This window comes from Arvicanthis niloticus, chromosome 3 (assembly GCF_011762505.2).
Source record: "Arvicanthis niloticus isolate mArvNil1 chromosome 3, mArvNil1.pat.X, whole genome shotgun sequence".
In the NCBI taxonomy this organism is placed as follows: Eukaryota; Metazoa; Chordata; class Mammalia; order Rodentia; family Muridae; genus Arvicanthis; species Arvicanthis niloticus.
Window position 1 is genome coordinate 84,977,268 of NC_047660.1, and position 22,193 is coordinate 84,999,460.

The 22,193-nt window shown below is 43.2% G+C and overlaps 1 protein-coding gene across 2 annotated transcripts in view; it reads left to right on the top strand.

The window, feature by feature from the left end:
* The window catches only part of Ercc6 (ERCC excision repair 6, chromatin remodeling factor), a 67,011-nt gene that overhangs the window by 38,494 nt on the left and 6,324 nt on the right, over window positions 1-22,193 (top strand). For both annotated transcript variants that reach the window (XM_034498498.2, XM_034498497.2), the window contains exons 9-18: window positions 8,138-8,308; window positions 8,738-8,914; window positions 11,233-11,349; window positions 13,159-13,254; window positions 17,060-17,275; window positions 17,630-17,740; window positions 18,390-18,509; window positions 18,860-18,954; window positions 20,503-20,648; window positions 20,729-21,418. In XM_034498498.2, the coding sequence (XP_034354389.1) occupies window positions 8,138-8,308; window positions 8,738-8,914; window positions 11,233-11,349; window positions 13,159-13,254; window positions 17,060-17,275; window positions 17,630-17,740; window positions 18,390-18,509; window positions 18,860-18,954; window positions 20,503-20,648; window positions 20,729-21,418 (1,939 nt within the window). The remainder of the gene's footprint in view (window positions 1-8,137; window positions 8,309-8,737; window positions 8,915-11,232; window positions 11,350-13,158; window positions 13,255-17,059; window positions 17,276-17,629; window positions 17,741-18,389; window positions 18,510-18,859; window positions 18,955-20,502; window positions 20,649-20,728; window positions 21,419-22,193) is intronic.

The window sequence follows — 22,193 nt, forward strand, 5'->3', positions numbered from 1 at the left end:
GGCTACAGGCTGATTGTGTGCATGGGATTACAAATTAGGTGGTCTACATGGCATTTTACTGGAGGGAGTTTGACATTAGCAGCTTTAAGCAATTTGAGAAAAGTGAATTTGAAAAGTAGCACAGACTGAGCATCTCTAATCAGAAATCCCAAATGCTCCAAATCTGAAGCTTTGAGCAATGGTATCACAACTGGAGGAGTCCATACCTGACTCATATGAGAGGCCATAGTGAAAATATAGGCACACCAAAATGATTTGTATAAGAACTTCCTGTAGCTGTGCGTGGGACACAGTGGATTTTGTGTTTAGGCTGGGCTCTAACTCCAAGGCACCTTAGCACATACATGCAAATACTCCAACGTCTGACCCACTCCTGGTCCCACAGCATGTTGAATAAGAAATATTTAACCTTAATTAATAAACACACCTGTAATTATGCTTTTCACATATGTTTCTGATGCAGGAGAGAGAGTGTGTGTTATTTGGAGGCTTTCCTAGGTACAGGTAGTTTAATTTCCTTGTTTCCTCCTGGATCACAGTGTGTTGGATATTGCAGTTCCTCCCATGCTTGCAGATTTAGCAAACAGATACATTTCCTTCCCTCCCTCCCTCCCTCCCTCCCTCCCTCCCTCCCTCCCTCCCTTCCTCCCTTCCTCCTTCCCTCCTTCCCTCCATTCCTCTTTCCTTTTCTCCCTTTCTTCTTCCCTCCCTCCTTTCCTCCCTCCCTCCCTCCCTCTCTCCCTTCCTTACTTCCTCCTGCCTTCCCTCCCTCCCTCTCTCCCTTCCTTACTTCCTTCCTCCCTCCCTTTCCTCCTTATCCTCCTTTTCTTCTCTCCCTCCTTCTTCCTCCTCCTCCTCCTCCTTTTCTCTCCCCCGGCCCCCCCCCCCCACGAGACAGTGTTTCTACATAGCCCTAGCTGCCCTGGAACTCACTATGTAGACCAGGATGGCCTTAAACTCACAGAAATCCACCTGTCTCTGCTTTTCAAATGCCAGGATTAAAGCTGTGTGCCACCATACCCAGCTACAGGTAGATTTTTTTTTAAAAAGAAGGCTTACCTTTGGTCCTACATTCTGTAGATGTGTTATACCAAGCTGCTTTTTTCCCCTTTTCATCTGTTTCAACATCTAGACTGTAGACTAGATACTGCATATCTCAAACATAACAAATATTTGCTTAATAAATATTGTAATAATAGTCTCAGGCTTATAGGCTTGCAGGCTTCAGTCCTGTCAGCTGGCAATGTGTCCATGTTCTTGATTTCCTGAGTCTGCTTAGCTCCTGAGTGCAGTGCCAGCCATAAGGGCCACAGAAGCTTCTCCTAACCCTAGAAGCACTCTGCAGCCACTGGACTTCTGGTCCCTGTGAATTCCCATGCACTCATGACTTTAGGTAAGCAAAATTTTTGATAGAAGTAGATCAGAAGTATCTATATCAATCACTGTCTTTGCCCAGGATTTTAAAAGATAGGTATAAAACAAATTGAATTGAGACAATTAGCAAAAAGAGCAAATGCTGTGACTGAGAAGAAATGGCTTTTAGTGGTATGGAGGCAGTGAAGGTTCAGGTGCCGTTCTTGCACTCTGAGCTGCTGACTGCTGTGTTGTTGCTGGGTGAGACATTGCCCTGTTTTCATCTTACTGCTTCTTGACATCTCTTAATGGCTATGTTGCAAACTCAGATAAAGAGTAGTCTTTATATATTGACTAACTAGTGGAAAGATAGTTGATAGTGAGCCTGTTGGAAAACTTGGGACCCTTATCTGTCAGAGAGCAACACCTTAAGGACTAATGGGTTGCTTTGGTTTACAGTAGTTCCAACTTCACCATAAGGACTAATGTCACCTTCGCTTATATCCAACTTCTTTGCTGTTCTCATTTGTGGTGGTGTGTTTTTTGAGAATCTCATTCTATAACCCTGGCTGGCCTTGAACTTGTGACCCTCCTGCCTCTGCATCCTTCATGATAAGGATCTCTCTGCTACACTCACATGTGTGCACATGGTTGTATGTTTTTTCCTCCACTGCTTTTCATTACAGCTTTTTTTCCTCACAGAAAAAAATTGTATATGAGTTGATTAATATTTATTTGTGGAACAACTATAAATGCTAGCGTCCAGGTGTTTCATATTGTTAGGTCTCAGGAAGAAAGAGGCATGATGTTTTAATTAATCTTGAAAAGCCAACTTTGGAAAGAACACACATGAAAGATAATGAAGGAAGGCAGTCTGTAGTGCTTATCCCACCACGCTGCCCAGTGGGTGGTACCTCATTAGCACTGTTTTGAGAAGCTTATTTAATGGTTAAGAGTCGTTTTTTTCAGTTTGCTAGAAGATGTATCATGGGAGACTGCTTGTATTCTAAAATAACCGTTATGTCTCCCACCTTTTCCTGATATGTAGAATCCAGTGATTTTGTGGACAGTTTAGATAATCCAAAGAGTTTGGTCTCATTTTGATCAACTCATGCCCCTAGAGTCCTAGACATGAAAAAACAAAAACAAAAAACCCACCCACCTCCTGAAGTTTCAGGAGGACAAGGTTTGTTTACCGCAGCAGGGTTTGAGGGGCACATGCCTGCACACACACCTGCTGTGAAGGAATTGTGAAACTGGTGTTTTACTGGCTTCTCTGAGACTGGTTTGATGATCTGCAGATTTGAGAATTTTGATAATTTTATGAAGGTTTATTGAGGTAATGTACATGCATGAAGAACATCGTGTGTTCCCTGACAGGTAACAGTGACTCACTTATTTTCTCCATAGCAACGTAACATATTACAGGCCTTGATCCTGGTAGTTGAGAAAGATGGCCCCAAAGACTGTTTGGTATACGTTCTAGATAGAAAAGTTTATTATAATCCTTTTATCAAAAGTGTTCATGGCCAATGTTTAGATCTTTTTTCTCATGTCATAAATGAAAGAATGATTTAGAATGTTACAGTTCTTTTTGGAAAGTACAAGGTCATGGGATAGTTCAAAAGCCAAATAGTGCTTGGCCATCTGATGGATGCTGGATTCTCTACAAAGGTCTGCTTTCTGGAACAGGAGTCAGCACTTGGCTTCTTAAAAAGTAGAAAGTGGGGCTGGAGAGATGGCTCAGCTGTTAAGAGCACTGACTACTCTGCCAGAAGTCCTGAGTTCAGTTCCCAGCAGCCACACGGTGGTTCACAACCATCTGTAGTGGAATACAATGACCTCTCTGGTGTGTTTGAAGATAGTGACAGTGTAGTCATATACATAAAATGAATAAATAAATTTTAAAACAAAGGTAAACAGGGAGTGGGTGAGATAGCTCCATGGCTAGAAGTGCTTCCACACAGGTGTAAGGACCCTAGTGTGATCCCTGGATCTTATAAGGTGCCTGAAAAAAATCACTTCAGAGACTTGTCCCCTCATTGCCACATGCATGTTGTGGCACATGTTGTTCTGCCACATGGAGACAGATGGACAGACACACTCACACACGCTTACGCAGTGAGAACAATAAATAAATAAAAATTAACTGCAAAGGGAGAGGGAAAAATAAAACCAAGTCAGAATAGGAAGGGCGGCCATGTACATCTTCAGGTCTCCTGAACATTCAGACACATTCCAAGCACAACTGCAAAGCAAAGTGATGTGTTTCCTAGTAACTCAGAGCTGCTCTGTGCACTTCTATGAGAAGCCATAGACACTCCGTTTGTTCTGTGAGGTACACTGTAAAATTATGTTGCTGGAGCCACCTTTTCTTCGTTGTCAGCACAAATCCTTGTTTATTAAAGATTTAGCTTGAAGGAAATTTTAATTAATTACAGGTGCAGTAAATCCTGCCTGGGAAGCTGCCGTGTGTTTACTGTGAATGGCCTTCATGTGCCTGTGCTTCACTGGTTTTCCCCGCTGCCTGACAGTGTGATTTATGGCTGTTGTTTTCTACCAGTCCACTGTTTGCCCTCTAGGAGGGATTGGTCTCCTGAGCCTCCATAATAACGGCAGCACTTCCTCAGACATCTTTTAATGACAACAGTACTACATTCAGTAAGTCAGGCTAATTGCAGATGTACCCTATTAATTGCAAAAACTAGGAGAGGTTACATATTTTACAAGCTTTTAATTTGAAACCGCCCGAGATGATTTGTCTTAAGTGTTTGGATTGAGACGTCCATAATATTCAACAATTCACCATTATTGAAACTCCAGTCCAGGCAGTTATAGAATTCTGAGATTGAATCAGGTGAATATCAATAGTCATAGATGGGTTATCTAGTAGACATATTTTCATTGTGAACATTTTGTACAACTTCTTGTCCTTTCTCTATGGCATCTTTAAAATTCTTTATGATCATTATACATCTTTCTGAACACAGTATAAATAGGAATTCTGTGGTTCTATAGTTAACATTGTAGAATGTTCCAAATAAACTTCAGTTCTTAGGCAATCACAAGAAGCTACACATTGCTTCAGTGGCGTACATTTAGCAGGTCAGTGTCTCGTTAGTTTAACTATGATAAAGCATCTAGCTACATGAAGTGATTTCAAGAATTCATTTTGGGATTGGGCACCTTAGGGGTAAGTGGGGGGACCATGATGAGCCTGTGCAACAGTTGGAAGTCCCAGGGCCCAGGAGCAAGTGAACCAACATTTTCAGGGCTTAGTCAAAGGCAAATGATTGTTTTGTAAATTCAAGTGGTGGTTTAACTTCCACTCTTTATTTCAAGCCCTGGGCAACTATAAATATTCTCTGTTTTCTATCTCTCAATGTGCACAGCCAATACCAGGACAGCAGGACACAGCTGACACCCGACAACACTCAGGGATGGAGTATCCATTGCTGTCACTTCATGCTCTACCTCCTGCATGGCTTTGGGGTACCCTTGCTCTCCTGGAGGAAAACAGGGATAGAACTGGGTGCTGCTTGCCTAGAATCTTGGAAGAATATGCAGATGTGGAGGAAGTGAGGGAATTATCTCTAGCTTTTCAGAGTTACGGAGTTCATGGGTGAGGTCAGGGAGTGGAGTCTGCCGGTGGTTCTTTTCTGCACTGACCCCTACCAGCTGAAGGAGTGGCATGCCTCAAGGAGGTGGATTGAGTCTTAGTTGCCTGTTGTTTGCAAGGCTGTGCACCAACATAATTAACTTATTGGTGCAGTATTCTGCATTAGACACTGAACTTTTCAAGTGGTATGTGGCAAAAGAGTAGTCACTATAAGAATATAGTTGATACTTGAGGCTTTATAAGCTCCTTAGATGCCTTGTGTGCTACAACACAGGAACAATTTTCCACCTCAGTTTCTCCTTTATACTCCTTTATACATGCACGCACACACAGATGGATACACACATATGTGTCATCTGTATACCCTGTTTTGAGACAGGGTCTCATTGTGTAGCTGAGGAGAACCTTGAAACTTTGGATCCTCTGACCTCCATCCCCAGAGTGCTGAGATTACAGGTGTGCACCAACCAAACCCAGTTTTTTCAGTTCTGGGAATTGAACCCAGGACACCCTGTGTGCTAGACAAATACCTGCCATCTGAGCTACTTGTCAACCCTACATGAATTTTTTTCATTTGTATGTTTGCTTGTGCATGTGGGTGACAGCAAGCTCTTGTATATCATGGTACTACATATGGAAATGAAGACAACTTGTGAGAGTTGTTCTCTCTTTATGCTTCGTGAATTTTTGGAATTGAACTCTGGTTGTCAGTCTTAGAGGCAAGTGCCTTTATACACTGAGCCAGCCCCATCCCTTCCTTTCTTTGAGCTAGGGTTTTATTGTACAGTGCAGGTGGATTTGAACTTATAAGCCTCCTGACAGACTAACTGTTCCCCAGTTAGTCTGATTTTTCTTGTGCCCCTTCTCTTTTGAATGCTTACTTTTTGTGAGTCATTTCTGTCAAATGTTGAGGGTTTCTGATGTGCAGAGTTAGCTCTGCATTCACTCTACAAGCTTCATACTGCATCTGTTTTTCAGTTTGTCTTTTCAAAGAGTTACTTATTTGTTGGTTCTGTCCATTATTGTTTTGGCTTCGAGACAGGATCTGACTGTCTGGCTCTGGCTGGCCTGGCACTTCCTACGTGAACCCTGTGTGCGCACGTAGCCTTGTTCCGCCATGTATTTTCTCTGAGACTCACTGGCTTTGCCTCTTGTTAATTTTGTCATACTATGAGGAGCAGCCCTGGCAGCATGCTCAGGTCCTATGTCCTCAGTTTGAGTCATGTCATTGTTTGGCTTATTTCTTGACCCTGACCTAATGCCCGAAGCTGTCCAGATTGCTTTGTCAGCTTTGCCCATGGTTGTTACAGTGTTTTATGCAGGTAAAGGTTCCTGGTTGTTTAAAAAAAATATGTCATTCTCTTTTAAGAGATAGAATAAATAAGATAGAAAGTATATCTGATATTTATATTGTAAATTCTGCCCTCTCTTATTTGCATTTTCTTGGTATATCTTTGCTAATCCCCAGTGTCCCGTATCAGTCTGCATAGGTGTTCTTTAAGCTCAAGGCTGTGTTTTTGTCTTCCTTTCTCAGTATGTGTTCATGTTTGAGGTACGTGGAGGTCAGAGAATACCTTGTGAGAATCAGCTCTCCTCCCACCATACAGTGGGTACAGGGTCACACACTCAGGTCACCAAGCTTGTGGACTAGTGTCTGTATTCACTGAGCTGCCTCACTAGCCAAAGACCTTGTCTTAAAGAAAAGGTGGACAATACCTGAACAACATTGGAAGTTGTCTTCCGGCCTCCACATCCATGTGAACACATGCGCACATGCGTGGAGAAGGTGGAAGTTTGGGGATATTCATTCCCCTCATTTCCCCATAGGCTTTATTAATTAAACAGGAATTACAGTAATATTTAAAATATATCCCTTTTCATTATTTAAAAGTACTCTATATTATACTTAATGTTTTAGCAGGCTTTTTAAAGACATTTATACATTAACACAGAATTTTCACTCCAGAGCTTTCCTGTGTAGTATGGTGAGCAGCAGTGCAGCCTAATATAGGACGATGGTAGCTTTGGATGGGCTGCCTTCAGCCCTGGAATCCCGACTCCACCACAGGACCTGATCCAAGCCATAGTTTCTGTTTGTAGAAGGAGAGTTCATGATGGTCACTGTCCTTGCACCAGGAGTTGGTGCGCTCTCTGTCAGGGCACCATCCTAGCCTCTCTCCCCAGTAGCTTTCTGTGGGAACACCTCATCTGTACTTCCCTGTGTGCCTGGATAACTTCTAGGTGGCTTGTTTTTTTGAACTCCTGCCTCACAGAAGCCTGGCTCAAGCAGGATTCTAGCTTTTGACCTTTCCCTGCTAAGAATTATGTATTCTTCTTCAGAAAAATGATTTATTTCTGACATTTTTAGGTCTCAGAAAGATGCTTGATGAGGACTATTTCCTTGGAAGGAAAACTTTTCCTTATGCTCTCAACCCAGGCATTTCCTCTTTATTCCTTAATTTGAAGATTCAGTCATCTAGGCAGATATGTGTGGGATAAGACCTTCCACGATTTTGCTGACATTTGGAGATGTTTTTCTCCAGACTCAGGTCTCCTAGCTGTGGGATTTTGTATTACACTTTATGTCATTGCCTTTGCATGTTCTTGCCCTCACACCATTTTTTTTTTTCTTTTTTTTTCTTTTTTTTTCTTTTTTTTTTTTTTTGTTTTTGTTTTTCGAGACAGGGTTTCTCTGTGTAGTTCTGGCTGTCCTGGAACTCACTCTGTAGACCAGGCTGGCCTCGAACTCAGAAATCCGCCTGCCTCTGCCTCCCAAGTGCTAGGATTAAAGGCGTGGGCTACCACCACCCGGCCCCCTCACGCCATTCTTATATGTCTTATGTCTTTGACTGTTTCTTTCACTTTCCTGCTTTTACTATAATGATCATTTTCCCTCTACTTTGTTTAAAAGATGTAACAGGGTTGGACACAAAGGGTGATTTAGGAAAGCAACAGTTGAACAAATGATTTCATGTCTATGACTACCTTCTTTGAGGGTTCCACTTTAGTGTGTTTACTATTTTGCAGATTAACCAAATACAAAGTGCTGATGTATGTCATTAGATTTGTATATTTTAGTGGTGTGTTCGGTAGTCTCATGATAATCCAAATCTAAGCTTTTGCTTCTTACTTACATTTGCCCTTACTGTGTTATTGTGGTTCTAGGAGAAGCTGATTCGAGATATTGTTCACTGTCATGGAGTTTTGATAACTTCGTATTCCTACATTCGACTGATGCAAGACGACATTAGCAGACATGACTGGCACTATGTCATCTTAGATGAGGGACACAAAATTCGAAATCCCAATGCTGCAGTCACCCTTGCTTGCAAGCAGGTATTGTGCTTACAGAGGGCAAGCAGGTAGGGTGCTTACAGAGGCGGATTCGGATGAGTATTGAGATTTAATTTTAGGATAGGCCATTTGCTTTATGAATACATTTATTGAGTTTTATCTCAGTATAGAAAATTCCTTATACCTGTCCTTTGTGACTTTGATTGTTCATGTCTTTTGTAAGGGTCATCTGTTAGAATGTAACCAAACCCCACTCTAATAGGTGCTGGTTAACTTGAACAAGACAGAATTCTTCTCAGTGTTTTCTTCCATATGCAGTTAGAAAATTGGACAAAATACCCAGTTTGGAGAGGACCAAAAAAATGAAAATGATTGAACGTGTTAAGTAACAATTACTTGTGTTTTAGGATTGATGGCATTTATCTGTTACAAAGTAGATTTCATAAAACAATGTCTCCTTTCCTCATCTAGTTCCGGACACCTCATCGGATTATCTTGTCTGGCTCACCAATGCAGAATAACCTCCGAGAGCTGTGGTCACTCTTCGACTTCATCTTCCCAGGAAAGCTAGGCACATTGCCTGTGTTTATGGAGCAGTTCTCTGTCCCCATCACCATGGGAGGATATTCCAATGCTTCCCCAGTACAGGTAATACGATAGGTAGTAACACCTTTGGCATTTTCCTAAACGTTATACTTTGTAGCCAAGTCATTGACAGTGTTAAGGAAGATGGCCAGGCTTATAAATTGGTGTCTCACCAGGCAGTGGTGGTGCACGCCTTTAATCTCAGCACTTAGGAGGCAGAGGCAGGTAGATTTCTGAGTTCAAGGCCAGCCTGGTCTACAGAGCAAGTTCCAGGACAGCCAGGACTACACAGAGAAACCCCGTCTTGAAAAACCAAAATGAATGAATGAATGAATGAATGAATGAATTGGTGTCTGATAAAAATCAGAAATTGTCCCTACTCAGTAGATTGTATTTTTACAGATAAAGTTTTTAAAAATTTATGTATACCATTTACTTAAGGAAAGCACAAGAATAAAACTTCCCTTTTCACAAGAGAAAGGAAATGGTTCAGTGCTGGTTTCTGTGGGAAATGTCGTTTACGATGTTTAAAATAATTTTGGAAGTGAACACAAGAGCAGTGAGCAATCGTGAAAAAGATTGAGCAGTTCTGGACAAGTCCACCTTGCTGTCACCAGGGTACTGTCCCTTTCACAGTGAGGAGATATGTACTGGAAGCTAGCACAGTGACCCATGCCTTAACCTGGTCACAGAGTGTGTGTACAAAAGCTGGAACTAGGGGCCTTGAGAGGAAGTTAGTGGTTACTGAGGGACAACAGGAAGGGATTTGATCCAGCAGATAGAAGGTGTCAGTTCTTGGGGTTGTTTGGGGCTGCAAGTAGTCATGAGAAGGTTGGCATTAGAGGTGTTGGGGGTTTTGAGGGTGAAGTGAGGAGCTGGACCAAGACTTAGATGGTGGTCTTGGAATAGCATGGTTGGACATTTAGGCAGGATAAATAAGCAAGTTCTAGATGCTGATAGAATAAAGCAAACAGGGTTGGGCTGGATGTACCTCACTGAGGCTTTAGGCCTGGGCCATGGGTAGTTTGGAGTTTGTATAGAATTTAGAGGGTGGGGCTCTCCTAAGGGCAGTCTGTGACCTACAGAAGCAGACCCAGCCCTGCAGTTAAGTAGGATATCTGTGTGTCCCTAGTCAGATGGGGAGGTACCTCATGGGACCTTGCTAGGCCAAGACCAAAGTCCTCCTTCAAAAGATTGATGATCTGATGTTTTGGAATACTTAATTACAAAAACAGTTTTATACTTTTAAAACCAGAGGCTTGTCAAAACCAATTTTAATGGCTCTCTCTTCTGTGACTAAATGGTGGGCTATATTTTGTGAATTGTGAAATTTAACATCTCAGCATTACAAATCATCTGTACCTCATCTCCTTACAGGTTAACTTGTATCATTGTCCCAGTGATAAACTTAGAGGGTAGAAGTTGTTACCAGGTTAGCCTCTTGGTGTTGCAGGTACTGCCTGTATTTAGTAATTATTCACGCCTATTCACACAGTGCTTGCATGCAGACAGGTGTGCATACACAATGCAGACACAGTGAGGAGTTCTTAGGGTCTATCCAAATAGTATGTATTTAATGTGTTTAACCTGAACTTTTCTGTGTTTATTTTGCTTAAGCTTTTAAAACTATGTTTCTTACATTTAAATTTTAGATTTTTGTTTTATGAATAATAATTTACTAAATTGTTGAACCTATTTAGAGTTTTTTAAAGTATTAATAATTAATCAAAGCCTTTGCTTGCCCGTAAGTGAATTGCAGAGGGTGTGGCTTCTCAGGCTGCAAGTCTTTGTTTTTCTGTGCACAGTTAATGCCCTCTCATGTGGCCATGTCTATTATGGGGCCATATGCTCCATTTTAGGCCAGAGTGACCTTTGATTTGTGGTATCAGAGGGCTGCTCTTGAGCTCACTCCCCGGAGTCTACTCTCCCTGTGTTAGGCAGTGGGCGGCTCCCACAGCAACGGCTCTCACCAGACTTGGCTTTTGATCTCTATCCTGGCAGGGCCCAGTTCCTTTGTAGCTCCTGCAGAATGCAAATAGGGATTTATTTGAAACTAGTTTTCCCCCTGGAGGATGGTCAGTAACCAAATAAATCTTTACTTTCCTGCTTAACTAAATAGTGCAGTGATAATTAAAACAAGTATAGAAGAGGAGATAAGCCGTGATTAACAGGAGTTCTCTCATATATTTTGGTTAATGAGGTAGGTAACTTATTTTTTCTGATGATATTATTTTGAAAGGTGCCATTGTCTGGAGCATCCAGAACTTGACTTTTTCTAAGTTGAATTTATAAACCAGTTGATGATTCTTTAGTTTTTAAGAAATGGAATCAATTGAGAACAGCTCTATTCCTTAAGCTATATTTCTTTTCTTTTATTAAAGGTTAAAACTGCCTATAAGTGTGCATGTGTCTTAAGAGACACGATAAACCCATACCTACTGCGGAGAATGAAATCAGATGTTAAGATGAGCCTTTCGTTGCCAGATAAAAATGAGCAGGTTTGTGAATCCAGAGGTGGTCAAGCAGTCTTCAAGCATGAATGTGTAACTTGTTGAGCCTACAGCTTTCGTCCTGGCACTGTGGGCAGGCTGGTCTACTTGTGACTGTACCCATTTGTGGCATCTTCCCATGGCTGGAGTTTTCCTCTAGCTCACAGCTTGATCCTACAACTACTGGAAAGCATTTATGTTCCTTAAGCCCCCAGTTCTTTCCTGCAGACATCATATTGTCAGCTCTGGGACACAGCAGGCAGCAAACAGACTTGTGATCATAAACCGCATAGGTTCCCAAATGAGTAAAAAGTAAGAGGGTGTTTTCACTAAGTTGGGAGATAAGACATGTTGAAGGAAAAGGCTTTCTCTAGTAATAGTCAGAGGAGACCTTTGATCTGATAATTGTGCTGAGGCCTAAGGAAGGTCAAAGAACAAATTGTTTAGGACTTGGATGAAGAAAATTATGGGCAAAAGATGGGGCAGTATGTTAGTACTTGGCCAGCAGGGGTGCCAGGGTCACTAAAGCTAGGAGCATATGTTGACGTACTTGGACAACGTCCACTTGCATATGAGGTTGAGGGATGTGAGAAGGTTCTAGGATGGCCATAGCCAAGACTGCGAGCTGGTAAGGTTGCAGTTCTGAGCAGAGATTGATTACCTGAAGAGCACGTGGAGACCAAGAAGAGGCAAGCAGCTGAAGCAGCAGAGAAGAGAGGGCAGAAGACAAGGAACTAACAGGGCAGATTGCAGAGGCCCAGGCAGATAGGATGAAGTGGGCTAGGAGGTGGTGTGGCAGGAACTGGCAGAGTGAAGGGCAAACAGCTGATCTGGGAAGAGCCTGGTACACAGGGTGGCTCTGAAGTCAGTTTTGATGCCTGGGTGTTCTCAGTGGCATCAGTGACTTGTACCAGGTGCTGGCTTGGGAAGCAGCAGGCCGGTGAAGGCTGTCCCGTGTTTTCTCAGGATGCTCCCCCCTTTCCCTGTAGAGAGCTGAATAGGCAGGGGACTGTCCTGAAGAAGACAGGTACATGCTCAGATCCAGTGCAGAGGTTGAAGGTCCTGACTGGACTGGTCTTCTTCGCCTATATGAAGTAGATGCAAAAGTAGAGCTGTCTTAGAGATGGGAACCAAACCCTCACAAGATACAGATCCTGATAGCTTCAAGACGGATTTTTGTTGATTTCTATTTGTCTGAATGTTTGCGATTAGACATTGAGATAAAGATGGCTGCTAGATGAATGGCTTAGGAAGCCCCAGGGCATTAGCATGGCTATTCAGGGCTTTAGATGGTACTAGGAAGGGTGTGTGGGGAGATGCTTCTTGAGGCAGACAGTAGAGGTCTGCTGTAAAGAAAGTCAAGCCTTGAGATGGAGGTGGTAGACTTAGAGAGAAGTGATGAAAGGCAGAGAGTAGGCAGTGTGATATCATGGAATAACTGACCCCAGTGGGCTGGTTGGGAGTTGCTGTTAGGGCCTGGTGAACTTATGACCCCTTAGAACGGGGAAGTTCCAGGTGAGGTAAAGGTTCCTGCCAAGTCAGCCAACCAGAGCATAGGTGAGAGGCCTGGGGGAGAGTCTCTCGTCACATTGAGTTGAAATGAAATGTGACTGTGTACCGGGGTGCTGACATGAGCAGAGGCTAGTTTGGAGGGACTGCTGGGTCCTGGGTTGGAACTAGGAGGTGGATGGCTATGGAAAAGGGAAAACTCTCTTTAGCTGAGAAATGTATCATTGTTAAAATTGTGCACCCTTCTTAGAAAAGGGAGTCTTACTTATAATTAATGTATTTTTAAAACTATTTCCTTTTCCCTTGCAGGTCTTATTTTGCCGTCTGACTGAGGAGCAGCATAAAGTCTACCAGAATTTCATTGATTCCAAAGAAGTTTACAAGATTCTCAATGGAGAGAATCAGGTCAGCCAAAGAGCAGACTCCAGAGAGAGCACTTGTTATCAAGGGCGTGGGGTCTGGAAAGGAAATGGGTTTAGAATGTGCCAGGCTTTGTGCCCATGTTGTTAACCCATCTGCCATCAATGGAGTGGCTCCTGAGTCACAGCTACAGCTGAAGACAGGTGTAAAGCGAGGAGCAAGGTCACTGGTATGAGGGGGAGCCCTGAGCAAAAGTGGGACTCAAGGTGGGGATGTGACCTAAGTCCTACCACCCAAGGCTCCTACATACCTGTCAGGGAGTGGTGCCCAGTACATTGCAGGGTTTTCTCAGAAATTACGACTAAAATATATTATCAGGACATAGTTATCAAGATGTGCAAGTTTTATCAGCCTCTCATTCAGCTTCATTGCCCAATAAGCGTTGGCAGACCATTACCACCTTAGAGACCAGACAAAATTCTGGATCAAATTTCTCAGGTTCTAACTCTTACTTTCCCCGGATTATGAAAGGAATTTATTTGCTCATTCTAGAATTTGGAAATTATTAGTGTCTACTCAGAAAATTCTGTTATTTAAGTCACAGAGATAGGAGAGTTTGGCTTTCTAGAATACTTCCACTGTGGAGTGTCCCTAGCACCTGACATGAGAATGTGGTGCACAGATTACAGTGTCTAGGAACATCATGGATCAGTGAGACATGAGAGCCATAAGCCGGGCATCTGAATTTTACTTAGCTGGATAGTTGGGTCAGGTGTTTTCTGTGGCCCTTGCGAGGTCATTTTGTGAGAACCATAACTGGATCTGCAGCCCTTCCAGAAGTGAGGGAGCTCATTACATAAGAGGACATGCTGCTTGCTCCTCTCCACCATAGACCTGGTGCACGTGGATCCAGACTGTGGAAGAAGAACACTGAGGAGTAGCCACACACGGTGGTGTGGCTTGCAGGGCTAGGAAAGCCCAGCCTGCCAGGGTATGTGGCATCTAAAGAGGACATGTTTTCACACACTGTTCCATGGTGGCATTGTCAGCATTCAGCATGACTGTGTCAGGGAGTCTGTGTGCTAGGAGTATGATAGGCTAAAGCTGCAGCTTCTCTCACACCCTGCACATAGTTTCACTGACTTGACATGTAACTTTGCTAGGGCCAAGTAGACAAGTTCTTGTTTTTTATCCAGGCAGAGCTGTTTCTATGCAGTGTTTTCAGAACAAGTCTTAGCAGCCCAGTGCGTTCTGATATTGTGCCTTTCCCCTAGCAGGTGCAAGCTTTCATGCCCTTAAATGCATGCTGAGCCTTGCAGCCATGGTCCTCACTGTGCCCTATTGTAGTATATTTGAGTATGTTCAGAAGTCTACTTTGCCCTGCTCCCAGGCTCTGAGAAGGATAGGTGAGCTCACACTGTGTGCCCTCCCTAGGCTCTGAGAGGAATAGGTGAGTTTACATTGTGTGCCCTCCCCAGGCTCTGCAGTGGCTGCCTGTGTCCTCACCCTCAGGTGTCTACACTTTCAGATCAGTCATTTTGACCTATTTGTCACTTCCCAGCACTTTCTTTTTTCTTTGCTTTGTTTTTAAATGTTCTGTGTATGGGTGTTGTGCCTGCATGTATGTATATCTGTGCACTTGTGTGTGCCTGGTGCCTGTGGAGCCAGAAGAGGGTGTCAGATCACCTGAAACTGGAGTTAGAAGGCTGTGAGTTTCCATGTGGGTCTTGGGAATTGAACCTGTGTACTTTGAAAAAACAACCAGTGCTTTTAACTGTCAAGCCAACTCTCCAGCTCCAATTTTTTAAAAGATTTATTTTGTACATATGAATGTTTTGCCTACGTGTATGTAGGTTCACTATAACATAGCACACGCATGCCTGGTACCTATGGAGATCAGAAGAGGGCATCAGATCTCTTGGATCTGAAGTTAGAGATGGGTATGGACCACCATTTGTGCTGGGAACTGGACCTGAGTCCTCTGTGTGAGCAATAAGATCTCTAAACTGCTGAGCCATCTCTTCAGACCAAGCAGTTTCTTCTTATTCTGTATGAGTACTTCAAAACTACTCACATCTCCTCCTCAGCTGTCAGCTCTCCCTTACGTGCCTCCAGGTCAGGTCAGAAACTGCTGTATCTAGTAGATACAAAAGGAAAGGCTTATATTTTCTAGAATCATGTTTAAAAGAAAAACAAGTGAACTGGATGAAGATCATGTCTTTTGTTTCATTTGCAGGCCCAAAGTATTTCAATAAGTAGAAAAAAATTGAAAATGATTGAGGGGCAGAGAAATAGGCATACCTCTGTGAGTTTGAGGCTATCCTAATCTACATAGTGGGGTCTAAGCCAGTGGGCTACATAGTGAGACCCTGTGTGTGGGGTGGGGGGAGGTTGATTTTACTTTCTTTTTTGTATTATATATTTACACTTGGGTATGAATTTTCCTTTTGCGGTCCATCTCAATTCAGATGACGATGCCCATGCTCAGCAGTTACATGTGGGTAGTTAGTGCTGTACTGCACGGGGCATGATGAGAGAGGAAGAGAGAGGACAGAAGGATGACTCTTTGAAGAGCTTGGCCATGTTCCTGGCTGCTTAGATCTTTTGTTTAGTTAAATCTGCCTTACTCTGAAAATTGGCTTAATTTATGATTCTTTTTTACTTAGACTTTCAAACCAGTCACAGTTTGAATGCTTTAGAAAAGCTGGATCGTTTGTTTGTTTTTTGGAACAGGGTTTCTCCTCTGTGTAGCCCTGCCCATCCTGGAACTCTCTCTGTAGAGCAGGCTAGCCTTGAACTCAGAGATCCACCTGCCTCTGCCTGAATCATTCTTAAGCTTTTGTAATCACCTTGAGGCAGGGGCTGGCCTGGGGTTTGGGGAGAGTAACCCCAGCCTCTAGGTTTTTCTGTTCCATGGTCCAACCCTGCGTATCTCTTCCATTCATGTTTTTGTCATGCATATTTCTGATGGAGTAGTATCTCAGCATCCTCAGCATCTAAAAACACTAAAAACAGGGCATTAAGGGACTTAGATATGTAAGACTAGGAGCCCTTTGGTAGGTAGGTAGATCAGGGATGGGTATAATGTTTTTGGCCTGTGTTTTTAAGGTAAGTTAGGTTTTAAGTTAGATTTTCTTTTAAATCAGATATACAGTGCTGTGAACTAAATATTCTTTTCTCTGGTGAGGGAAGTTGAGTTATCAGCAATTGACTGTGACCTTTGTGGACATGTTCAGTCCAGTAAAATTGTTTTTTTTTCCAGAGAAGTTGTCCAATCAGGAAAAGAACGTGAATGAAAGTTAATTTCTTCCAGCTTGTGTTGGTCAGTTTTCTATCACTATAACAGAATACTTGAGAAAATCAACTTAAGAAAAGTAGGGGGGCTCATGGTTTTCAGCCTGTAGCCCTTCTCGGGGCCACACAACATTGCAGGAAGCACATGTGCAGGAAGCAACTTTGTGGTGGCTGGAAAGCAGGGGCCTGAGAAAGGGAGCTGGGGACAAGAAGTGGCTTTCAAGGCATACCTCCAGGCCCATTTCCTTCAGCTAGTTCCACCTCTTAATAGGCCATAGAGTTATGAAGCCGTCAGTGTGTCAGTCTGTTGATGAGGTCAGAGCTTTCATGAGCCAGTCACTTCCCAAAAGCCCCATATGTAGAGGCCACCACACTGGGGATCAGTGCATGTGGGACCTGGGGTAGGACAGTCAGGATCCACACTGTATCTCAATGTTGACATAGAGAAGAAGTCAGCGAGCTGGTACAAATGACTGTAATTCATGTAACGTGTTCCCCCTTCCTCCTTTCTGTTGTTACACCCACGTAACAATATGTGTTGTTGTTTTAATCACAGATTTTCTCTGGACTTGTAGCTCTGAGGAAGATCTGCAACCACCCTGACCTCTTTTCTGGTGGTCCCAAGAATGTCAGTGGTCTTCCAGAGGACGAACTGGAAGAAGAACAGTTTGGATACTGGAAACGCTCTGGGAAAATGATTGTTGTTGAGTCTTTGCTGAAAATCTGGCACAAGCAGGGTCAGCGAGTGCTGCTGTTTTCCCAGTCGAGGCAGGTTAGTGCTCAAGTTGGCTTTCAGGACTGGTGACCACAAATGCAAAAGGTAGGATGTCTGTCACCCCTCACTGCTGAGGTGGCAGCCATGGGTCCCTTTACAGGAGTGAAAAGGAAAAAGAGTTGGCTTTTTTAAAAGACCCCTCACAGCAGGATTCTGGCATCCTAGTGAGGCTGGGATGCTTACTCACAAAGAATTAGCACAAGTTCTTTGCTAGTTATTCACTCTCCTCCTCAAAGCAAGAAAACCTTTTCAGTATAGGCCCACTGGGGAAGGCACACTGCTTACATACGTGGGGAAGCATGTGCTTGGAGCGTACTTGGTTTGCAGACTGTTTCCCTCATCCACTAACAGATGCTGCACATACTGGAAGTGTTTCTGAGAGCCCACAAGTATTCCTATCTCAAGATGGATGGGACCACCACCATAGCGTCAAGACAGCCACTGATTACAAAATACAATGAGGTAATGAGGGATGTGACAGAGTTAAAAAGACTACAGTGTATAGAGGGAAAGAGTGAGTGCACATGTCCACCCTGACAGTCACTGAACTATCTTTATGTCTGGCTAGCAGGTAAAGGGGACATTATCCTTTTGGGTATTCCCTTGTGTTTGTTTGTTTTTCTTTTAGGTAGGGTCTTACTGTGTAACCCTGGCTGTGTAGCACTTGCATTGTAGACTAGGTTGACAGCAAACTCACAGAGATTCATCTACCTCTGCCTCAAAAGAACTGGAATGAAAGATGTGCACCACCACACCTAGTGATGTGTGGCCTTTGAGTGTACACTTCATGGGTTGGGAAGTGGGCATACCAGATTTAGAAATGAAGTGCTGAAATTTGAGAAGAGAATAAAGAAGCTGGTAACACATAGCCAGTGAGAATGTATGTGTGTCTGTCTGTACTTTATACAATTATTTAAAATTGTCAATATAATTAATAAAAGTAGGAGCTCTGACATGAGGACTTGATTCACAGAGGATTCTGGGACATGTAGTTTGAGGTGTGGGTAAGCCGCAGAGCCCATGCTAGGCCTGTGGGGTCGGAGGTACGGGGGGAGTGAAGAGCTATAGCAGCTCTTAGCTCTGCCCACTTTGTTCTGCATCTTTCCTGTAGGACACGTCCATCTTTGTCTTTCTTCTGACCACACGTGTGGGTGGCTTAGGAGTGAACCTGACCGGGGCCAACAGAGTCATCATCTACGACCCTGACTGGAACCCAAGCACTGACACACAGGTCTGTCTTCCATGAAGAGAAGAGAAGGCACCTACACAGGGACAGCTTGTTAATGTCATACCTGGCTTCACGTGCAGTCTGCATGGTGGTCACATCCTGCTCCCTAATGAGAGCACATGGTCAGTCCTTCAGACTGGGGGAGCCTCAGCTGTCTCTCCACAGTATCCATCTCAGCTCTGCTGTGAAAAGTGTTCAGAGTCAGAAACCTCTTGCACCCAAGCTGTCACGTGACTCTGTCCACTTGCTCAGGCCTCGAGCGCACATTTCTTCTTAGACAGAATTCTGACTAGGGGATAGAAGGCCATGATCAGTCTCTTAGTTGGCTCTTGTTAAAAATCTCTCTGCCACAGGCCCGGGAGCGTGCATGGAGGATAGGTCAGAAGAAGCAGGTGACTGTCTACAGGCTTCTGACAGCCGGCACCATTGAGGAAAAGATCTACCATCGGTCAGTATAGAGGGCTGCTGGACCTCATATCCTAACCTAGAGTTTTTAGGAAGAAGGGTTTCTATTATTTCCAAGTGCATGCTTAAAAGTTCTTTTCATCTTAGAGGAATAATTACTATAACTTAAAGAATATCACACTATTTTGTGTTTTTATTTTTTCTTTGCCATTAAAATATATTTTGATCTATTACTCTTTTTTGTTTGCTTGTTTGTTTTGTTTTTTGTTTGAGACAGGATTTCATTGTGTAGCTGTTGGAAGGCCTACAACTTACTATGTAAACCTGGAAGGCCTCAAACTCACAGATATCTACCTGGCTCTGCCTCCCAAGTGCTGGGATTAAAGGCCTGTGCCACCACAGCCAACCTTACTGTTTTTTAAAATATCTGAACCTAGTAAATATTGTACTTTAGCCTAAGCCACGGGTTCTTTATATGTAAATGTGAACTTGCTTTGTGAGGAAAACATTCTGACTTACTGTAGTGTGTCACTTGCTTGAAAAGTGACAGAAGTAAGGACAGTTTATTCAGAGACCCTTGGAGAGGTTACAGCATGTGCCCCTTCCTCTTACTTTCTTGTAAGTAGGCAGCTTGAGGCAGCAGTAACTGCAGGGAGTGTCTAAACATTGCCAGCTTTTTCTGTGCTCCTCAGACTCCATTCTTGTCCCACATTCCAGGACCTGCATTGGCACTGGGCTGTTCCAGAACTATTTTGAGTCCTTGTAGGCTTATTGTCAGACCTGGTGATGAGATGCATCTTGTAAGAAAGGGTTAGCCTGAAGCACAGGGGATAGGAGGGAATGGTGTTGCTTTGTGGTAATGCCTGTGTGAAAAGGACAACAATGTTGGAGCTTAAGCACAGAAGTGAGCCAGCAGGTGGGGGCTGGGGAGCAGAGCAGGTGAGGGCTCTACAAAGCAGGGAACACAGCTATAAGAAGTCACTGAGCAGGCCAGGGCAGCCTTGGCCCAGGGGGTCTGATTGGCTCCTTACAGCCTGTAGAGTTTGGGGTACATAAATTTTAAAAGGTTTGAAATGTGATAGGTTTTGAAGGTAAAACAGAAGTCATTGGGCATAAATAATAAGATATCATTTCTAATTTAAATTTTATACAACTTAGCTGACCACCATATATATTATTTATGTTTTCAGTTGTAATTTTCTATGGCTGAAAGTTTGGGGGCTTTTTAATCATTCATAGATCTGCTGTTAGTATCTCTCTCACATTTAAAAAAAAAAACAAAACTTGATTTTGTGTGTGTGTGTGTGTGTGTGTGTGTGCGCGCCTGTGTTTTGTGTGTCTGTGTCTGCACACCATATGCATGCAGTGCCTGGAGAGGGCAGAAGAGGGCATTACATTCCCTGGGACTGGAATTACAAGTGGTTGTGAGCTGCCCTATGGGTGCTGGGAATTGAACCCAGGTCTTCTGGAAGAGTAACCAGTACTCTTAACCACCAAGTCATCTCTTCAGCCCCATCTCTCATGTTTTATAACTGGAATTTTGAGGTACAGCTAAACATTGTTTCATACCAATGTGATTTTATCTTTTTAGACAAATCTTCAAGCAGTTTTTGACAAACAGAGTGCTAAAAGACCCAAAACAAAGGCGCTTTTTCAAATCCAATGATCTCTATGAACTGTTCACTCTGACTAGTCCTGATGCCTCCCAGGGCACTGAAACAAGTGCTATTTTTGCAGGTATTACATTAAGTTATTTAATTTAATCAGTTGCATAAGAATTCTGAAGTGTAACATTAGCTGTGTTTTCCCTGTGACAGGAACTGACTCTAATATTCAGACACCCAAATGCCATTTAAAAAAAAGGACCCCGCCAGTCCTAGGAGCAGATCTCAAATGCAAGAAGCCCCCTGTTTCTGGCATACCTGCAAATGGTGCCACCTTGATGGAAGAAAAATCTAAGGCAGCAGGAACTACAGGAAGTGTCAATTCTGGAGAAAATGGTCCTTTGAAAGGCGACTATCACACAAATGGGAACAGAACTAGCAGTGTTGCTTTTGCAGAAGAGACAGATGCAGGGTCCACACTGGAGCGACTCTCCGTGATGAGTGGAGATGGGAAGTGCTCAGATTCTCCAGCAGTTGACCACACATCCAGGCCATCAGGGGAGGCGAGCACCAGTGAGATGCAGGGTTCTTCCTATGAAGGAGAGTGCTGTCAGGCTCAGACAGAACCTGTTCACATGAGTGAACAAACGGAAGGTCATTTCTCTAAGCACAAATCAAAAAGGAAACATGATGCAATGGAGGAAGAGACCACAGAGAGATGTCCACAGCCCAAGCAAAAGGCCAAGAACTCCAAACATTGCAAAGATGCTAAGTTTGAGGGAACTCGAGTCCCGCACCTGGTGAAGAAAAGGCGGTACCGCCAACAAACCTCTGAGCAGGAGAGCGGAGCCAAGGACCAGAACAGTGATGATTATGTCTTGGAAAAGCTTTTCAAAAAATCAGGTAATGATTTTGATGAATCTCTCACCTCGGTGCTAGGAAAGTGAATGTGGCAGCCGTGTCGAGCATGGTAGTCTTTAACTATGGGGCTAACATTTTGGAAATTGTTATTTATCCCCCTTTTTGAAGACCTGAAAGAGTTTGAAACTTTCAGAAACAATAATACTTAACATGTGACCATTTATAGTTGATCAAATAGTCATGTGCTGCCTGAACGTTAGTAGGCAGTTTCCTTTGGTGCTGTATTTATATGCTTTTCTAACTAGAGGAGGTTAGAAAAACCGTTCATGGGAGAGAGGCAGGATGGACTCTGGCTAAGGGCAGGCACAAAGAGAAGCTGATGACCAAGAGGAAAGAGAAGCATTAGAGAAACCAGCTAACAGTGGCTGAGACAGTGAAAATCAGCATGCCCTGCTCAGCTTTGGTACCTCCTGAGTGTTATCCTCTTCCCCTTTGCTGCATTATGATGACAGTGGTGGCCATAGTTACCAAAGATTCCTGAGTCAGGGTGTTCTCTTTAGGAAAGCAGGTTTATGCATTGCTTCAGAAAGCTTTTTCAAGGAAATTTGCATGAAGAGTATATGAGCTCTGCTGTAGCCTGTATGCCAGCATTAACAGTTTTCAGTACTTCCTTTATCATTCACATGCATATGTAAATATGCCTACAACTATACATGCATGTGCATGAGTGTAAAAATAAATGCATACATTCTTGTATGTCTTTCTACATTTATGGTTAAAGCATATATGATTCTTGTAAGGATGTAACAGCTGAAAT